Raw genomic sequence first — 21,644 nt, forward strand, 5'->3', positions numbered from 1 at the left:
AAATTAATTAGTTTCGGGAAGGGAACCAGTTATAATGTCACTGAAACAACATTTACTATTAATAGTCTGAAAACAGACAAATGATAACTATTTCATATAAATCACATAATTAATATGTATGTGCTAAAGAAAGATCAAAAAAGAGAGCTGTAGGAGGAGATGCGTCCCTAATATAATAATATATGTATGTGTACCATAATCTACATAGTACAAGTCAAGAAATAGTTCATTATTTATTTATATTACCAATGCCTTGTCATTAACAAATATGTTCTTATATTCAATGATTTTAGTAATTCCTTATACATTATAAAATAAATGAAACAAACAAAAAATTCGTTCAAGTGTCACAGCACCAAATTTTTAATTTGTTAATCTGAAAATAGAAAAATATATAATATTATTATTTATGATTGAAAAATTGTAATTATTAATTTCGACTATATAGCTTCCTATTGTATTTTTAATAATTTATTTACTATATTTGGTTTTGTATATTGGGGTTTGTAGACGATGTACCTAAATATATGATATGCTACAATATATTTTTTTATTCCGAAAATAGCGATGACTGCTGGTGAAATCACCGGAGAAGCTAATTACCAAAACTAAGGTAACACTTTCTTGGTCTGCGAATACTCTATATCTATACACACACACAAAAAAAATTGTCTGATTCAATCACGAAATTAATTGATCCAATTAGTTTTTTAATCGACATATCTTCAATCACGAAAATGATAGTATCAATCAAAGTTTTAATTGGATATTAAAAAATAATTGATTTCATTAGCAAATTTTAATTAATTTTTTAATTTATTCAATTGAAAATTTAATTGATGTTTATTACAAAACTCAATCGATTTTTTCATTAAAACGTAGCTATTTTCAACTACTTTGTTAACTCACATTGAATTGTTTGTAATAATTTTTTAGTTAAAAATTAAAAAAAAATGCATCAATTTTTTTTAAATTTACTTAGACTTCTTAAATTTTCAATCATTGACTTAATAACCCAATGTCTCTATCTTGATTAAAAATTAATTGTACCAATTAATTTATTAATTGAAAAAATGTTTAATTTCATTTATGCTTACGCATAAAGGACACTCGTATAAGAGGTAAGTATTAGGAGAAAAAACTTCTTAGGGATACAGGCGCATCATTAAATTTAAATGGACCAACATTAGATCACATAAATTAAATATTTTACATTTCATATTAAACCTTTTTCAATTCAAGTGAAAACTTTTACAATTCAGATGAAGCCTTTTAGAATAACTTTTAACAAATGAAAACGGTTTGTAGCAATGGAATTTCACCAGATAAAAAATTAAGATATTAATATTTTGTACGATCCCATTTGAATTATCAAAGGTAATATATACTCTTACAACTCTAAACCACATTTTCAGGAATATCTGTTACTGCTACGTTGGTTAACGAATTTTGTAAACCGTAATAAGGACATATCTATAGGGTTCGAAGGCGTGATCACATCTCGGGTCATGTGAAGGACTTTTTGGGATGTAGTTTTGAGGACTTTGTAAGATATCGTATGCTGTACACATTTTATAAAGTAGTCAGGGATGGCAGACCGCATGAACTGTGCAGGACTTTTATGTTTAGTAGATCGACACGTAATCCGCAGATTAGTGTGCCACTCATTCGAAATTCAATGTTTATGAGATCTTTTGTGGTTCGGATTGCCAGGTGTTGGAATTTTCTGCCGTTTGACCTGCGTATTTTCTCCCATACTAATAATGTGTTTCGTCGTAAAATTTTGTATCATTTTTGTAATTATTCACATCTATAGTTTGCTATATAGTCACTCAGGACTTTAGATGTTTACATCTTATAATAATCGTTTTATTGGATTATGATTATTTCACGGAATTATTACTAATGGTTTTATTAATGTATGATTGCTACTACCTTAACTGGACTTCTTGTTTATCAGTTTTATAATTAACAGTTTGTTATCATTTTTTTTTTATTTTGTTTTATGGTTGGGGAACCATTTGTTTGAAGTATTTTCTTTTTTTTTATTATATAAGTTTTTATTGTTAGTATATATATCATTATCGTGGATTGTTACATATTGATACTCAGGATATATATGCTATGTAATACAGTTTTTTTGCCATAAGGCTTTTTGTATTATATATGATAAATAAATAAAAAAAAATAAAAATAAAATATCTGTCTTCCTGTCTATATATATTTATATGCCAGTAAGGAACCTAACCGATGAAAATAATTTATTTCGTCTAGGGAAAACATGTTCTTAAATTGATTAATGTTTTAAAAAATCTACATCTTCATTTCAGTTAAAGTTAATCGAAGAGACGAGATTTTTGATCTTAACTAACGGAGCCGTAAAATTTTTACTACTGTTAGATTCCAAAATTTTCTACATCCGAATTATTAACGGTCGTATTTACAATTTTAAAATATCCTTGTATATTTACCTGCTACCACAAGCCATGTATGTGTAAATTTCTTGATAAAACAGAACGGACATCATTTGTAAATCTTAAAGCATCCAACATTGGAAGTAACGATAATAATGAAATATCCATAGGATCGGAAAACCAACTCTTAATGGGTATAGCATTATGAGGAAAACAACGATATGCAGCTGGAGAATTGTCAATTATAAATATCTATTAATAAAAAGATGACAATTATTAGCAATAATTTACAATTGTAAAACCACAATACTATTTTTACTAACCCTATTTAGATCATTACAAATAGCTGATAAATCTTTGGTATATGAACCATAATCTGGTGTGCAATGTTGTCGATAATAACGCCGTCGTAGTATATTACGGCCATTGTCCAATTTGTCAGCGACAGCAGCGCCATATATCTCCATGCTGGCTGTAAAAACCACTAGATCGTACCATTGAGAAACCTTGAAATGCCAAACAAAAAAATAGTTAATAAATTATTTTTCAGTAATTAACTTATGTTTTATAGTTATAGAAATTACCACATCAAGAAAGAAATCCACATGCGGCCTTTTGTGTACAAAAAATCTCACAGGATGTCTGTCTATGGTTACTTTCACAGTAAAATCATGTGGTGTTCCGGGCTTAACAATATTCCTGGGCATAGCATTGTGATGCGAATGTATTAACGTCTCATCCAAATCCAAGACCAAAGTCTTTCGCTGTACAATGCTGAGGCGGTGACGTGAAACAGGTGACAGTGGGAACAGTTCATATTTGACTGGCTGATACTGTACAAACTAAAGTGGTTCATATCAGTGTTTCTTACAATTGTGTTATATAAAATGTAAAAATAAAATATTTAGCAAAGTAAATGATTAGATAAAAAGATGCATGTTCATGTAAAAAAATTCCCTATGCGTTCTCATTTTATGATATGGATAGAACACACATAAAAACCCCACTACTACTATTTGCAATAGAAACCATTGAACGCGTTTGATACCGTTTCTTTACTTAATCAGACCTTCATCAACTTTTTGACATGGAAATTTAAAGATTATACCAGGAAGGCATTATTTTTGTATCGAAGGCTTCCCAGTCAGAAATTCCTGATGGTTATAAATATTGAGCGTTGTAACAACGTTGGAAACTAACGTTGAAACAACGCTTGCTAAACAAATTAATTGACGGTTTTTAAAAAGTATATTTTCCATAAAATTATCGTTGAAAATGAATTTTCCTTCAATGCGTAAGCTTTTTTTTTATGAATAATGGAGGTAATGCTGTTGATATGAATTGATTTAGAATAGGATAATATTCATTTTTCATATAAATTGAAGGTGTACACTAAAAAAACAGTGAACCTACCAGGAAGAACAATTTTGGTAAATTTTACAAATTTAGTAACTGTACAAAGTTTTAACTAAACTAAACGCTGATTTCACAAATATAAGAGCGTATCTGTGGATTTATAATAAAACCCCATAAGTCTAAAACCTCAATTTTACAGGGAATCGAAAATACACCTATATGGGGTCTCAAAAACTTCTGTAGAAAAGATCTGGAGAATGATTAATATTTATGTGATAGATCTTTTCGATAGCTTATTTTTAGAGAAAGTTAGGAATTACCGACTTTTTTGTCATATGAAATTTTATTAAAAAAAAAACAAACAAAAAAAGAAACACATCTATGTGTTTTGTCGCATTGAATCCTGATCATAATCTGACTAAAAAACGACACAACTGAAGTTAAATAAACATTTATTTTTATTTGTTTTTTTTTTTCTATCTCGTCTTATGAGGTTTTGTCATAAGTCCACAGATATTTTTCGACTAATTCAAGAAATTTTTTAGACAAAATAATTTTTTTCACATTTTAAAGATAATTTCGTTGTTTGAAGGAAAAAATTGGAGTTCAAAATTGCAAGAATGCTCTTTTGGCGCATTTGGGGTAAAATGTACAAATTTTAAGAAATTCTTAAGTATTTTGTTTGAAATAGGGACATTTGTGAATAACTTTTCCCCTTTTTTAGTCCATTTAACCAACCTACGCAAAAAAAATTATTAATGTAATTCCTTTACTTTCACAAAACACAATAAGTTCATGAGATAAAGTAGAGTTAAAGTGACTTTAGTGTCCTCGAGGGTTCACTTCTTTAGTGTACCTTTGGTTTTTTGAATGGAAAATATATAGTCAAATTAAAAACTTCAATTTAAATTTTCAGTGCTTTTTATTGGTTGTAAAAACCATCGATACACCGTATAACGATGTTATCATTTTGGGGTTGTCAAAGCGTTCGTTAAACAATCGAAAAAGCGTATAAAATATTGTTTTCATGACGCTTTGAAAACGTTGTTAAATACGATCGATACACCGTAGAATGATGTTATCATTTTGGGGTTGTAACAACGTTTTTTCCACCGTGTATCAACCATCTACAATGCTTTTACAACGCTTTTCCGATGATTTTTTTCTGACTGGGTTTACATATGTTGTTATCATGAAACCACTATGGAAGGTGTTAGTCAAATGTTACCGGCATTAGGAGCCACCGCGGTGCAATGGTTGGCATTAGGAGCCACCGTGGTGCAATGGTTAGCGTTCCCGCCTTGTATACACAGGGTCGTCGGCTCAAACCCAGTTTCGTCCAAACACCAAAAAGTTTTTCAGCGGTGGATTATGCCACCTCAGTAATGCTGGTAACATTTCTGAATGTTTCAAAGCTTCTCTAAGTGGTTTCAGTGCAAACTCGGCTATAAAAAGGAGCTCCCTTGTCATTGAGCTTAACATAGAATCGGGCAGGGCTCAGTGATAAGAGAGAAGTTCACTACTGTGATATCACAATGGACTGAATAGCCTAAGTGAAATAATTGCTTCCATATAGCCAATTTAGGTTAGGTAAATAAACAGGTCTTTCCCGACCACCTTACTCTATCACGATCCATTGTGATGACTCTTGGTGGGTTTTTAATTGGGAGCTGTCCGTTTCTATTTACAGCTTATTCATCTAGTCATATATTCCGATTTTGTATAAATTCGTTACTTACATTCTTATACGATACATAGTTGGGTTCTGCGACGTCAAATTAAAACTTTAAACTTTGGGGTTTTCCCGAAATACAAATTAATTAAGGGATTTGCAGTGGGTAAAGCGCTTTACTTGCTAAGAGTAATGTACGTTACTGTTGAATAATAAAAGCATCGCCCAGCACCCACTGATAAAAGAGCTCACCACAAGCGGTATGAGAATGGTCAATATAGTCTCTTACAATCGAACCTATCCTATCTATGGGCATATTTACCAGTTGTCAATATATCCTACATTATACAAATGCAAGCTATATTGTCTTTAGAAGAATTGAGAATTTCTTGTATGCGACCAATTTTATATTAGATTTAGTTGTTTAACCTAGCATTAAAACATGCATCAATCATTTACCTACTAATGTATAATAATATAAACAAAGAAATAAAAGAAAATAATACTTACTGCTCTCACTTGACGATTGAACATAAAACAAATGCACGTCCATATTTTTGATAGTAGTACCAATAGAGCACGGAATTTCATTTGAACGAGGGAAAACATTGGTAAGAAAGAAACTTACCAATGTACACTACATAAATGTGTTTATGTATATTTCAATATGTCTGTATGTATGTATATATTTTCCAATAAATCTATACACTCAAAACTTAGTATTTAATATTATTTTGTGTTTTTTTTAATAACCAATCTGTACGCTTGCACTAACTAGGAGGCGGGCTGATGCTTTATTGCTTGTTTCAAATGCTTGCTGATTGTTTCTGTTTACTCCCAACGGCTATTATTAATATGTGTCTAAAAAGAAACATACATATAACTTCATTAGTTTTTAGGGACTTGATGCTGAAACATTAAAGTAATGGAAGTTTTGCAAAAAAAAAAAAGCGAGAACATTTTTTGTGTATCACAGCGCGCCTAAAATGTACATATTAAAATAAGGATAAAAGTAAACATTTAGTGGTATACGAGTTTGCACACTTTCAGTGGAGGTAAAAATCAATACAAAAATTACTTTTGTCACATAAAAACAATGCATTAGAGCAGCCCACGTTGCACAACACTTTCACTTCTTTGATATATCGCCATTTTGCATTATTTCTATTATATTGATATGATTTATATGTTTCTAATCAGAGGAGTTAGAAGAAATCCACACTTTGCACAAAACTGAATTTTCTTTCGGTATGTAGAAGATTGCCGCATTCGCACCAATGATGGAAAAGTTAGTACATCTGTACATTATTTGGGACATTTTTGTAACAAAACGTTTGTTGCCAACAATCATACTCTTATGAAGGGATTGGAATGTTGGGAATATTTATTCAAGACCCTTACAAAAGTTTAATCCATAATAATATCTTAATTAGATAAAAATATAAATAATAATAACAATATAATTATAGAAAGTTGTGAAAGTATAAACTGCAAATGCATTTGATAAGGGATATTTTCATAAAATCCGGTGAAACTTAAAAAAAAGGTGAAAAAAACTGTGACCATTTTTCATTGGTTATATCCTATATTAATAAATATATAGACGTCTTGTCTACAGTGCGCTACACTACATTCACTCACTTTCACTTTAGTGTACAAGACCCAATTTGATTTTATTATTATTTTATTTATTCATTCACATACCAAAAGGTATACAAAAATATTTTTAAATTGATGATGGTAACATAGAAAATGTAATCTGCGATTTAAATTATATATAATAAAGAGATATTTTTGTGCTAAATTATGATTTTAAACAATGCTGTTAATTAAGTTGAAACTTATATTCTCATACACATATCACCAAAATATTTCCAATTAAAAAGATGATTGAAGTTGATTTTTTTTTTCAATTAATAAATTAATAGATACAATTAACTTTTTAATCAAGATAGATGCATTAAGTTAATTAAGCCAATGAATGAAATTTTTTAATTAAAAAATTAATTCATATAATTAGCTCTGTAATCAAACTCGGAAGACTATGTCACTTAAAACAAAGTGACGGATTTTTTTTTTAATTTTTAACTAAAAATTTATTTCAAACAATCAATTTTCTAATCAAACTAAAAACAGAAAGAAAGTAATTGAAAACCAGTTACGTTTATGAGTTTTGCAATCAACATCAATTAAGTTTTTAATTCAATCAACTAAAAAATTAATTAAAATTTGCTAATGTAATCAATAATATTTTAATCGTGTATTATTTTAATGACCAATTAAAACTGTGATTGATACTATATCATGTTCATGATTGAAGCCATTTTAATTAAAAAATTATTTGGATCAATTAATTTCGGAATTTTTTGTGTGTATTTATTGGTCTACGATAGTACTCTATTCAAAAATAAAATATTTTTTTTACTGAGAAATTTGGTTAAAGTTTTTATTTAATTAAAATATTAACGAAATAATTAATTATAAATCAATTACTCGAATGTATATTTTTAATTTGAAAAAAAGAATAATTAAAAGATACAATACATTTTTTAATTAAAATCGGAAGACCAAGTCAGTTAAAAAATGACAGAAAACTTCGAATTAAAAATTTATTTGATACAATTTGAGTTTTGCAATCAACATCAATTAAACTTTAAACTGTAATTTGAAACGATAATGAAATCAGATAGGTTTTTAATCAATTATTTTTTTATTTTGATACCATAAATTTCGTAATTGAAGACATTTCTTTTAAAAAATTAATTGGATCTATTAATTTCGTGATTGAATCATAAAAAAAAAATATGTAAATAATACGCCTAGGTCGCACGTAGGACAAAGACACATTGCCCTTATCAAATCGTAGATTGGGTACAGATTAATTTGTCTGACGTGTAGAAACAAACTAACAGCTGCTAAAATATCGAAAAAAGTTTTATCAACTTGAACTTAGAGTTAGGACTCAAACATGAAGGAGCTATCTTGAAGCTGTGTATTAGCTTCAGGTGTCATGGTAAAAACATTTGATCATTTTTACCCATAGATGTGCTACCCATCTTTAGAAAAAAGTGCGCGAATATCTCACCATACACGTTACTCTAAACCTTACATAAAATCTTATCAACAATAATTATATTTTGATAAGAAAATGATTCTGCTCTGCTAGATCTTTCATTGTTCGGTAGTTAAGAAAATATTTATAATAGGTCTATAATCAATATATACAAGAGGATATTGAGGAAACTAATTTGAGGTCCAAAGTTTTAAAAAATATGCAATTAAAAGTGTCATTGATTCAACAATTTGTTTAGTTGAAACAAAAATCAATTATAAAACTTAATAGTGTCAATTAATTTTGATTGAAGACATTCAATTAAGAAATTAATTGGATCAATTAATTTCGTGATGGAATCAGATTGTGCAGGTTTAACAAATAAAGACCTGAATGATATGGGAATACCTTTATTGGTGATTACAGTCAATTGCCGTATTTATTCATGGTAAACTGAATTAATACGGGTTTCCAGTTACCTATAATGTAGGAATCATGGGTAGGAGCAATATCTAATGCTTAATAAGTTTATAATTGGATGGGCATCTCAAGCCCTGCGTTAACAAATTTTGGAAAAGCCGAATAATGCGCAATATGAATTTTAATTAAAATTGTTAGAGTTAAAAAAAAAAAAAACAAACTACATTTCCATCAAATATTTGTACAGTTGATTAATAAAATTTTACAATACCACCGACGCCCGCAAATATCATTCGTTGTGCCCGGATATTATATTATGCGAAAAAGATACAATTAAAAAAGCGGCAAACTCGATAATAGATTCGCCGTATTTCTAATTACATAAAATATAATAGTTCCAAAAGCAATCATTTATTAGTTTATCACTTTCTAATATATTTTGGCCAAAATCCAAATGTAGGAAATGTTTATACTCAAATCTTGTGATATGCCATCCCATGAATTATGAAATTTCAACATTGAAATTCGCTCTTTTAACACTTCCTCTTTCTCACATATTTCTGACGTGTGGTACTTCTTCATATACGTACACATAACATATTTTTTGTTTATTTAGTCAATGCCTATTTGGAATATTTTAACTACTCCAACCACTTAATTGTTTATTCGGGTAAACACTTATATTTAAGCATTTATTTTTATTTATAACTCTAAGATTCACTACACAGCAAAGCAAAATGCCAGGGCACAAAACAAAGTACTGTCACTAAACATCTAACAAAAAATCAATTCGCCGTCGTTTGGCAACTAAATCTGTCAAAGCTGTTGATTTCGTCTTGATGTGCTGCCATATTTTCTCAAGCAACAGTGGAACCTAAAATAAATACAACCCCAATAAACACAGGATGAGCGTTTTTCAAATGCAACAACTTTTCAGTTTGAGGGTAAATATAATTTTCAACATAAATTCAACTTGACTTGAAATAGCTCATCTTCAATACATCTTCAAATTGTTTGCGAATTACTTCCAATTTGCCAAAATGTTGACGAAATCTTTGAAAAGGTGTTGAAGAAAATATGAGAAAACTTTGACAAAACACTACCCTAAAATGCAACGGAAAAACCATGTGGTTTTCAATACTTATTTGTGCAATGACCCAATAAACACAGGATGAGCGTTTTTCAAATGCAACAACTTTTCAGTTTGAGGGTAAATATAATTTTCAACATAAATTCAACTTGACTTGAAATAGCTCATCTTCAATACATCTTCAAATTGTTTGCGAATTACTTCCAATTTGCCAAAATGTTGACGAAATCTTTGAAAAGGTGTTGAAGATAATATGAAAAAACTTTGACAAAACACTACCCTAAAATGCAACGAAAAAACCATGTGGTTTTCAATACTTATTTGTGCAACGAAGTTCGTGGTCAAGTGCAAGAAATAAAAAAAATGGAAAATTTTAGACAAATAACCAAATAGTTTATAAAAATGGGTAAGTGAAAATAAAAAATGAAATAAAACTTTAAGGAAGTCACTAAATGTATATCTCTTTGCAGAAAACTAAAGTTATGTATTCTACGTTCTTGAAAACATTAAAAAGCTGACCGGTGAAAAAATGGTGGACAATTAACTGGAACTGCTTCAAATAGTTTATAATAATTGGTACGTCAATATGAAAAATTAAATCAACACTTTAGAGAAGTCACTAAATCTAAATCTCTTTGCAGAAAACTAAAATCTTTGGATGCTACATTCTTGCAAACATCATTAAGAAGCTGACCAATGAAAAATGAGTGGCTTATCGACAAGAAAAAGTTTCCAGAAACATTACAAGTGCAACCATTTAAAATTGTTAAAAACAACAAATTGTTGAAATCAACAACTTCTGGATGAAAATGTGCATCACATCGTCAGTTTAATTCATATGCTATTATCAGTTTAAAATGGATATTTTGTGAATTCCTTCTGCTGGAAATCAATTCTAACACGCGGTCCAGTACGTTCCTAATTTTAAATTAAATTTTAATCCTGTTTTATGACACCAAAAGGAAGGAAAACGAATTATCAATGCAAAAGTGTTTACTAATAATGTTTAAGATATTTAAAGTTTTGTTGTTTGTTTTTATTTTGTTCTTATTTGTTGATATGTTTAATAAGATTATTATTTATCAATTGGTATTGTAGTGTATTATGTAGTGTAGTGTATTATTATATATTTTATTTTGATAAAAATGAATAAATTATGCAAAATTCATAGAATTTTGGCTTTGACTTTCAATTTGAAGTGGGGATATCATTCATACAAATTTAGGTTGAAAAGTATATGCAACGATGTTAATTTTGAATTTGACTCGCATCGAAAATTGTTTGACAAATTATTGAGTAGCGATGCATTTCAATTTGAGGATAACACTTGAGATATTATTGCTAATGTGTTGAATTTCACTGTTGAGGGTAATGTCTGTTTTTTGTTGAGAACGCGATTTTCTCAACAATTTCTCAACTTGAATATTACCCTAATCCTTTGAAAAAATGTTTGAAAAATTGTTGAAATTTAGCATTTTTCAAACGTTTGTGTTTATGGGGACGTTCCAAATGTAAGTTGGGCATAGGGATGTCACACGGGATAAATCCGAAATCCTGTGATTTTCGCGACGAGGTTATTTCCGATTTTTTTTTATTTTGAATCACTGGATTTTTCGGGATCCCGAAAAGTTAACTCCAATTTGTTAAATCTTGGCTTTTTAGCATTATTTATTAAAAAGGTCCCTCGACAATACGACAATATTGCGTTTATGCATTATGCGTTTTAAAGACTATCAGTTATTCCGGACGACAGTGCTCGTGTCGAACATATCCCATATATTGTGCACATTATAAGTAAAGTCCGAAGGCATAATCGATACTGCTGCTGTTTATGGTATCGATAACACATTTACCGATTATTTAGTCATTGTCGACAAGTCGTATCGATCCGACACCCTGTAAGATTCTTTAAAAACACCGACATTCCGTCCAGAATAACTGATAGTCTGTAGAGCGCATTACACCCCTGTCAGTATTTCAAAGTTTCATTTCATCCTCATCGCTACAGACTCGTAAGTGACACTAAAACAATCTCCAACTGTGATGAGGGAAGCCCATCAAAAAGTACGAAATGTACATAAAAGTTACAAGAGCCATTTTATATTTTGTGAAACATCAAGCGCTTATTATAATTTATTTAAATAGAAACGAAAATAAAGTGCTTAAAACATAGTTATTACCCAGCCAACATTTTTTGAATTTGTCGGCGCTTCTGAGAATCCCCACCACGTCGAAAACAGTCGTATACGATATCCAAAATACGTCGGAAAAGCGCTGTCACTATTGAGAAGTTGTACCACTCCAAGTTACTACAAAAAAGCATCGCATGAGTGCAATTATTAGGTGCCTTTTTAGATAAATTTAAAATGTCGCCAACAAGAGCCCCTTCAATATATTAGAAAAAGTGCATTTTAAGATAGTTGTAAAAGAATCATTGTGGTCAAGTGAAACTCGATTGTTTAAATGTTTATTTTTTTGATTAAACATTTAGAAATTCTTATATATATATAAAATTTATACGACTATCACTTCCCTGCCAGCATTTCAAAGTTCCATTTCATCCTCATCGCTACCACAGACAAGTAAATGTCACTACAACAATCGCCAACTCTGATGGGGGAAGCATATCAAAAAGTACAAAATGTACATGAAAGTATTTTGACATCACTACAGTTAGAAGACCCATTTTATATATTGTAAAACGCCAAGCGCAACCCTGCCAACATTTTTTGATTTTGTCGGCGCTTCTGAGAATCCCCACCACGTCAAAATATACGACATCCAAAACTCGTCGGAAAAGCACCATCACCATTGACGCCAAGTTACTACAAAAAAGCATCGCACGAGTCCAATTATTAGGTGACTTTTTAAATAAATTTAGAACGACGCCAATAAGAGACCCTTCAAACAATCATAAAAAGTGAATTTTAAGATTGTTGTAAAAGAATCATTGTGGTCAAGTAAAACACGATTGCTTAGATGTTTATTAATTTGATTAAACATTTATAAATTCTTATAAATATAACATTTGTACCACTATTACATAGGGTTTCCACATGGATAATTTTCAAAAGAGAACTTTCGCTTTAAAAAAAGAGAACATTTTAACTAAAAATTAGTTTACAATAAAAAAATTCTTTATTAAATAATTAATAATTTTATTGATGTTAAAATAAAATATTAATAGTTTCTAATGAGAGAAACAACGAAATAAAAATATAATAAAACAATAAAAAACAAAAAGAATCACAAAATAAACAGAATAAATTCAAAAATACGCTGTCAAAAATAAAACACACATGTTCCTATGATCTCGCCCACAATTGACGACGACAACGTATTGGCGTATTTACGTCGTACGTTCAATTACATCTATTTCTAATTTTTACGCGGTACGTCGAAACATCGCAATTGTGTTCCGGCCTTTAATTTGTCAACAGATTTAACCCAGAAAACAATTATTGGCGAACAATTGTGGCGAATTCCTACTAAATAAATAAAATTCCATCAATCTAGGATTTTTTTGAAATAGAGTACATAAAGAGCACTGTTGGACATAAAAATACGGCACCAAAAAAGAGAGTGAACAAAAAGATACGAACACAAAAAGAGAACATGTTCTCTTTAAAAGAGATGTAATGGACAGCCTACTATTACAACACATTTAACAAAATTTTTTTCATTAATAATAGAATGATGTTGATTTACAAAATATAAATCAACATCAATATATATTTTGTGAAATACCTAGCGCAACTAGCTTCTTATAATTTACTTAAATAAAATCGATAATGAAGTGCTGAAAACATCGTTTTTTCGCCTTTTAATTGTAAAGGTATATAGGTGAACAATTTTTGACTTTTCAAATGGAATAAAGTGATTGTTTTCAGATATTTTACAGACACGCTGCCTCCATCAAGAATAAAAACACTGGCTGATAGACGCTGCAAAATGTAACTTGCCACTTGTAAATAAACATGATTCTATTATTAATGAAAAAATTATGTTAAATGTGTGGTGATAGTGGTCAAATCAAATTAATAAACATCTAAACAATCGTATTTTCTTGACTATCTTAAAATTCACAATCAAATCCTGATTGTTTGGAAGGGCTCTTTTTGGCGTCGTTTAAAATTTAATAAAAAGGCACGTAATAATTGCACTCATGCGATGCTTTTTTGTAGTAACTTGGCGTTGTACAACTTCTCAATAGTGGCGGCGCTTTTCCGACGAGTTTTGGATGTCGTATACGATCGTTTTCGACTGGTGGGGATTCTCAGAAGCGCCGTCAAATTCAAATGTGTAAACTTTTATATAAGTGTACCCTGCAATTGCGCCATGCGAAAATACGGCTTTGCATTAGGTAGGCAAAAAATACACCTCTGAAAATTGGCAATCAATTCGAGGTAATGTTGGAAATTTTGATTACTTTTGACTACTCGTTACTTTTGAATTGAGTACTCGTTACTACTCGTTACTTTAATAAAAAATTCAAAAAAGACCATTTGTATAATTTTTAATAATATTTTCTTTCCCAACAGTTAATAATATATATTTGGTGCTTTTTGCATTTCGGGAGTTGGCATCACTGATAAACGGCGTAACAACTTTGAAAGGCGTCAATTTTTGTGAACTAAGGATGCATCCTCCATCCTGCATAAATCCTAAATGTGGTACCTTGAAAGCGGTAACATTTAAACATCCCATTTTATTTGCATTTATCCCATTTTATTTGCTGATCTATGTTATGGAACCATTCGACGAACCATTCCTTCATTTCGATCACAATTTGATGGCTACGACTCGAATTTTGTGGTTTTCAAAACATCTTTATGCCGCGTAGAAATATAAAAATACGGAAATTGTTTGGAAATTATTTGAAATTATATTATTTGGTAAGTTAAAATGGAATGAAAAGTTAAAGAATTCTCTAAACGCATATTTATTTGCAGAAAACTAATATCTTTGGATGACACATTTTTGGAAGCATTCAGAAGCTGATCGATGAAAAAATATGGTGTCTCATCGACAAGTGAAATTTTCCACAAATCTTTCAAAGTGCAACCAATGGATGGATAATCTATCCTTTTCCATAACTACACCTAGAAAACAAATTCGTTGCCTCAACCGAATTATTTGCCAGCTGTTTTGGGATAATTATTTTATTATTATTCAGCTGTTTTGGGAATCCTAGTCGAACGAAAGCATTCGTTTCGGATATGAGAAATTGGTTGTTATTTATATGGTTTGTTGGTGCAACCTCCCACGATGTTATTTATTGTTAGATATACTTACCAAATTCCAATATTAAATGAAAAGGGCAGATTATATTGAGATTATATAATTCAATTTTCATATATTATGCATGTACGTACATATTACAGTTTTTATAAATATAAAATTATAATTCATAGACTTATACTTACCAGAAATGTCCTCCTTAAGTCTCTAGATATAAATACAGATCTCTGAAGTAGTTCTAGAATTTTATGTGCTTAATACAATAAAAGTATTTGTGTTGGTTGGTGTATGAAGCCTGCAAACTTTATGGAAACTTTTGTAATATTCCTTTTTTTATAAATCGGTGCGATACTTACCTTAAGCCAAATTCTAATCTATGGGATAAACTATTCAATTTATTGCGGACTATTACTAAGTACATTTAGTGACGCTGTTCCCCGTTTTGCAAATTATGTAGCGTCATATCATCTAACATGTCGATGCAAGGCATATTAATTAATATGCCTTGATGTCGATGTTGATATTAATAGTTATTTGTTTGCAACAACTGCCTTAAGCGCGTCCCATAATTTGACTAAGATTCTATTAGTTTACTCAACTTTTGGTTGTACCAACCATTTGTTGATTCCCATGCTGGTGGTTAGCTCAACAATTTTATACGACATAAAACCAAATTTATCGGCATTGGTTATCGTAACCAATTGAATGGTTATGGGAATTTCTATTTGATCCTGTGAACTTTTTTATGGTCGTGTTGGATATATAATGGGTAAAATAATAAAAACATTGTTCTTGTAGCAAAAAATAACTGCCTGTTCATGAAACTCAAAATCGTCCCGCGACGAATCGTTCGTCTAGAGTGAAACTAAAATAACTTTATATATATTTGCTACAAATCCTCCAACTTTGCCATGGACTCATCCTTTATGATTTACTATCGACCACCGAAACAATTGTGATTCAAACTCTAGTTCTCGAGATATCAACGAGTGATTTTTGACGTTTCGTTCGTCTCGAGGCGAACGAAAATTCCAGTAAGTTCTGTAATGATCGAATATTATAAATATTCCCTAATTGTTTGAAAAACAGTTGAATTTTAGCATTTTTCAAACGTTTGTGTTTATTGGGATTGTATTGTAGATATTGAGTACTCATTTAACTGTAACGAGTAATCAAAAGATTAGTCAGTAACGAGTACTTCCAATCAAATACTCGTTACTTTCCCAACACTAATTCGAGGGTGCATGTAATTTTGCAAAGTGTAGCACAGCGTCATTATTCTATTTTATAAATCAAATATATTAATTTTTTTGTGGTCGCTGTGTATATGTCAGTGATATAAAATATATTCAAAATTGTTTTCATTATATTTATTGTAGAAATAATAAATGTCTTTTTATTAATTGAAATGAAAAATTATTGGTAGAGAAAAAACCGGACGTGGAAGGAAAAAGCCGCAAAGCCGATAGAAGTTGTTGCAAGAAAAAATCACAGCATATACTCACATTGATTTGTGGAAAAGGCGATATAGTCGCATTGTTGGTATCAGTTTTGAATTTTTCTTCTGTGGTAACAAAAAGCAGTCAAAATTGTGGAAAAACAGGAAAAAACTCCCAAGCGGAAGAAGAAGGCGGCGGCCAGTAAAATGACCGCCGTCTTCCCACCGCAACCCCCGCCTCAACAGCAGGCGCCTGGTCAGCCACCACCGGGAAGTATGATGCAGCCACCACAATCAACCACACCGAATTCTATGCAACCACCACAACAACAACAATCAGTTGTTGGTGGTCCGGGAATGATGGGCCCCGGTGGGGGTGGTCCTGGAATGCCGCCGGGTATGGGTATGGCTGCTGGGGGCCCACAAATGCAACGGGGACCTCCAATGGGTGTTATGGGTGGTCCAACTGGCGGTCCCGACGGTATGATGGGTGTACCTTCTCCCGGCCAACATGGTGGCGTTCCCCCACCAAGTCCCACACATATACAGAAAATTCTTGACGAAAATTGTAAAATTATCCAAACGATACAAAGCTTCCAGAACATGGGAAAGTCGTATGAGTGTACATCGTATCACATTGCTTTGCACAGGAATCTCGTTTATTTAGCCCAGTTGGCAGATCCTACAATGAACATTAATCAAATACTGCCTCCACCACACATTTTGCAGCCGCAATCACAACAACAGGGTCCGCATGGTATGATGGGTTCTTCGGGACCGCCACCTCCTCAACAACAAGCATTGCAAGGTGGTCCACCTCCTCCAACGGGTCAATCCCAAATGGGAGGTCCTCCTGGAACACAAGGTGGTATGTCGTCTATGCAACATGATAACAGTGGTCAACCACCATCGGGAGTTCAAATGCCTCCATACGGTGGTCAAGTTCCTCCACAACATCCTGGAATTCCTCCAAATGGCAGCCAATCACAACAAGGTCCACCACCACAACAACCACAACAGGGTCCATACCGGGCACCCGGACCACCTGGTTCGCAGCCTCCTGGACCAGGCCAGCCTGGACAACAACCTGGACAGCAACCACAAGCTCCAAATAATAACACACAAGGAGGTAAGTTATATTCAAATTTTTCTATTAAGATTTGGTCTCCCTCTAAGGATTAGTATTGTTCTGAGAAAAAAAAAAAAAAACAACAATCTATTTGTCATTCATATATAGATTCCAGTTCCAAGTACACCCAAACGGCTAACACCGTTAAAGCATAATATAGCATAAATTAATCAAATATATTGGTACATAAAAACTGCAATGTGGAACGCCATTCGGACTCGGCTATAAAAAGTAGGTCCATTTGTCATTGAGCTAAACATAGAATCGGCCAGCACTCAGTAATAAGAGAATAGTTCACCACTGTGGTATCACAATGGACTAAGTGAGCCTGAAATATCGGGCTGCCAATATACCTTACCTACACAAAATCCAGTAATTTGTGTGGTATTATGTTGTATTTATTATTGAAATATGTAGAATTTTTGTCGTCAATGCAACTAGTCTAAGCCCATTTTATGTAAAAGCAATTTTAGTTCATGTAAATTGAAAAGGCAATATTTCTCTTGTACCCTGTTTTGTTAAGTTCCAATTCGAATATGCATATAGCTCTACCACAAACTAATTAAAATTATTGTATGTACTTCCATATCCTTGAGAAAGTGTTTGCGATGAAGCAAGTGGGAATATTTTGTATCCTGAGCTACCCGTAAGGTTATTACTGCAAATATCGTAGTTATACCTGGGATATATTTCTCTTTAGAAGTTGAATAAAAGCAAATATTAAAAAAAATTCGAGCGTATTCGGCATTCTTATAAAGTGAATACCCTTTGTCAATATTGGAAACGTTTCGAAACATTCTTTTGGGAGCTTGTGTGCGGATATAACCATATCCAACGATTTTGTTCAATTTGTCTCTTTTTTCTTATACGATTTTAAAATATCATTTTCATGTAGGCCAACAAAGACCCAACAGTGTCCCTTCAACACCCGGTACACCCCAACAAGGACAGGGTTCGTCGCAGCAGCAACAACAGCAACAGCAAGGACCACCAAACCAACAGGCTCCACAGCAGCCACCTCAAGGTCCACCGCCGCAGCAAAACCAATATAGAGGTGCTTATCAGCCACCACAACAACATGGTCATTATCCTGGTTATCCTCCACAACAACAACCACAATATCCACCCCAAGGTGGTTACCCCTATGGACCGCCCGCACATGGCTATGGACCACCACCACCAAATGCACAACCCGGCTATCAGGGTCATGCCGGTATGCCTCCCTCAAACTCAAATAGCGGTCCTCCCGGTCAACATCCTTATGGTGCTAGCAGTGGACAGCAAGGTCCACCAGGATCTTATCCTCCTCCTCCAAATCAGCAAATGGGAGCGGGACAACAGCCACCTCCAGGACAAATGTATGGTCCACCTGGGGCTAATCAAGGGCCTCCACCAAATCAATATGGACCACCTCCTCCCATGGGTTATGGTTATGGAGCTCCACCAGCAAATAGCTATGGTCAAGCCAGTGGACCACCGCCCACCAGCCAAGCTCAATCACCGTATCAACCATATCAGCAGGCTGGACCTGGTCCTCAAGGATATCCAGGTCAGGGACCGCCACCATCACAAGGTACTCAGCCACCTAATTCAGCACAAGGTGGACCTCCCAACACTGGTGCTCCACCTGGTAGTTATTCATCGCCGAGCCCAGGACAAACTCCACCCCCAAATCAACAACAGCCTCCTGTTAGTGGTGCCAATGGACCCCAGAATCAACCACCTCCATCAAGTGTGCAGTCGACCCCACCACCCGCACAGCCACCAACAAGTAGTTCAAACACAGTAACTACAGCTCCCACTCCGCCTTCTCAGCAACCGGGAGGACAGCAGTCTTCAACGCCACCCGGTCAAGGCCCTCCACCATCCACACAACAACAAACACAGCAAAGCTATCCTCCGGCTTCCAACAGTGGACCTCCGTCATCCGGACCACAACCAACATACTCATCTCCACCGGTAAGTGGGGCTGGTGCAAATTCACCATATTCGCAACCTCCACCGCCACAGGGAGCACCGGGGGCCGGGCCCAATAATACAGCGCCTCCATCAAATGGAGCTCCGGGACAAGGTCCACCACCCATGGCTCCAAACCAATATCAACCACCTCCCGGTGCCCAGCCGTATGGAGCTCCACCGCCGCCGCCTCAAGGTTATGGGCCACCACCTCCCGGCGGGGGTTATCCACAACATGGCTATCATCAGCCGCAGGGCGGCTATGGTGCAATGCCGCCACAAGGCCAATATCCACCTCCATCCCCTCAGGGCTATCAAGGTTATCGTCCAACCGGACAACAAATGCCGCCACCTGGCGCTCCACCACAGGGTCCCCCTCCTGGAGCCTACTATTATAGTAACCAGCCCCCACAGTAAATTTGACATAATTTTCATAAAAGTGTCAACGAATAGCAACGATAAAATCCAATGTGTTGGCTAAATACCACAAAAGTAGCAATTATATTGTTGAAACTGCTGTTCAGTGGTGTCCTCGGCAATTGGTAGCTCATAGTGAATATACAAATGTTCGCAATAAGTTTAATAATAATAATGGATGGAAAAATCATGTTTTAATAGCCAATTGGCTAATTTACGAAATGCATGCTTCCAATTTTGTAAAGATTTGCTCGTTCTAATTACATTCGGTACATAAAATTAGCAGTTTCAATGTAAGCAGTTATCATCGGTGAGAACATTATTCAGAATGATTATAGACGACACAGCGATGGACCTGTTTAACATCTATCATAATCTGTTTTGAAAACTAAAATATATTTAATAACTACATATATATGCAAACATTAAATTATAATTATCTAAGTTTAAAGACTATATATTAGTTGTTTTTATACTTTTTTTCGTTTTGCTCGGTCAGATTTTTTTTATTGCCCAATTCCTAAATTAATTTTTTTAATTTCTTGTTAATTGTGTATACTATTTTTCGAAAACAAACCGTAATCATATTTGTATTTGTATTAAATATAAGATAAATTTTAATTTTGCCAAGCTATAAAATTTTGATTAAGATATCTCTTTGAATAATATAAGTTAATTAAAAAAATCATTCCTCATAACAACGTCTAATTTTAAACAGGTCAAACGTTCGTAGGATTCAATCTTCTTTTCATTGTATTTTAAAGTATGTCTATGGTCGTAACTGCCGCTTTGATTTAGAAAGATCATTCGTAGTTCGTTTATCCAGACTATGGAATACAATTCCATGTCGAGAAAAATCATCCCCATGATTGATGGTAAGAATTCCTTCCTTGATCTTCAAAAATTTTTTTTTTCTGTCGAAAATTTTGTTTCTATAGAATTTTTTTGTCAACATTTTATTTCTGTAGAAAATTTTGCAAAAATTTTATCTCTATAGAAAATTTTGTCTAAATTTTATTTGTATAGAAAATTTTGTCAAAATTGTATTTCAATAGAAAATTTTGTTAAGGTTTAAATGTATAGAAAAATTTTATTTCTATAGAAAATTTTGTTAAAAATGTATTTCTATTCAAAATTTTCTTAGAAATAATATATTGACAAAATTTTGTATAAAAATAAATAAAAGTTTGACAAAATTTTTTATAGAAATTACATTTTTCTATATAAATAAAACATTAACAAAATTTTCTATTGAAATACAATATTTCTATAGAAAATTTTGCCAAAATGTTATTTCCATAGAAAATTTTGCCAAAATTTTGTTTCTGTAGAAAATTGTGTTAATGTTTTATTTATATATTGAAATACAATTTTTCTATAGATAATTTTGTCAAAATTTTATTTCTTTAGAAAATTTTGTCAAAATTTTATTTCTGTGGAAAATTTTGTCAAAGTTTTA

General features: G+C 32.6%; 2 protein-coding genes and 1 long non-coding RNA gene across 8 annotated transcripts; 2 read left to right on the forward strand and 1 right to left on the reverse strand.

Annotated features, from left to right (window-relative positions):
- Nucleotides 1-201: 201 nt before the first annotated feature.
- On the reverse strand, nt 202-9,692 carry Dd (CTD nuclear envelope phosphatase 1-like protein dullard). 6 transcript variants are annotated; one of them, XM_075301117.1, is made up of 6 exons: nt 9,505-9,692; nt 5,953-6,303; nt 2,999-3,256; nt 2,738-2,920; nt 2,472-2,666; nt 202-376 (listed from the first exon to the last, which is right to left on the reverse strand). In XM_075301117.1, the coding sequence occupies exons 2-5, from the start codon at nt 6,049-6,051 to the stop codon at nt 2,475-2,477; spliced, it is 732 nt and encodes a 243-aa protein (XP_075157232.1). In that variant the 5' UTR covers nt 6,052-6,303; nt 9,505-9,692; the 3' UTR covers nt 202-376; nt 2,472-2,474. The 6 variants fall into 6 exon arrangements, with proteins under 6 accessions (XP_075157232.1, XP_075157234.1, XP_075157236.1 ...); XM_075301119.1 differs by having other exon boundaries at nt 9,469-9,692; XM_075301121.1 differs by having other exon boundaries at nt 2,999-3,247; nt 9,505-9,690.
- Nucleotides 9,693-14,461: 4,769 nt separating this feature from the next.
- Nucleotides 14,462-15,558, forward strand: LOC142229062 (uncharacterized). The gene is made up of 2 exons (XR_012720319.1): nt 14,462-14,899; nt 14,957-15,558. It is a non-coding gene; the product is annotated as an uncharacterized LOC142229062 (long non-coding RNA).
- A 920-nt stretch (nt 15,559-16,478) lies between these two features.
- LOC142230479 (uncharacterized) lies at nt 16,479-20,886 on the forward strand. Its single transcript, XM_075301123.1, has 2 exons — nt 16,479-17,812; nt 18,708-20,886. Exons 1-2 carry the CDS (start codon nt 16,891-16,893, stop codon nt 20,183-20,185), a joined length of 2,400 nt encoding a protein of 799 aa, XP_075157238.1. The 5' UTR covers nt 16,479-16,890; the 3' UTR covers nt 20,186-20,886.
- The last annotated feature ends 758 nt before the right edge of the window (nt 20,887-21,644 follow it).

This window comes from Haematobia irritans, chromosome 3, assembly GCF_050003625.1.
Source record: "Haematobia irritans isolate KBUSLIRL chromosome 3, ASM5000362v1, whole genome shotgun sequence".
Classification (NCBI taxonomy): Eukaryota; Metazoa; Arthropoda; class Insecta; order Diptera; family Muscidae; genus Haematobia; species Haematobia irritans.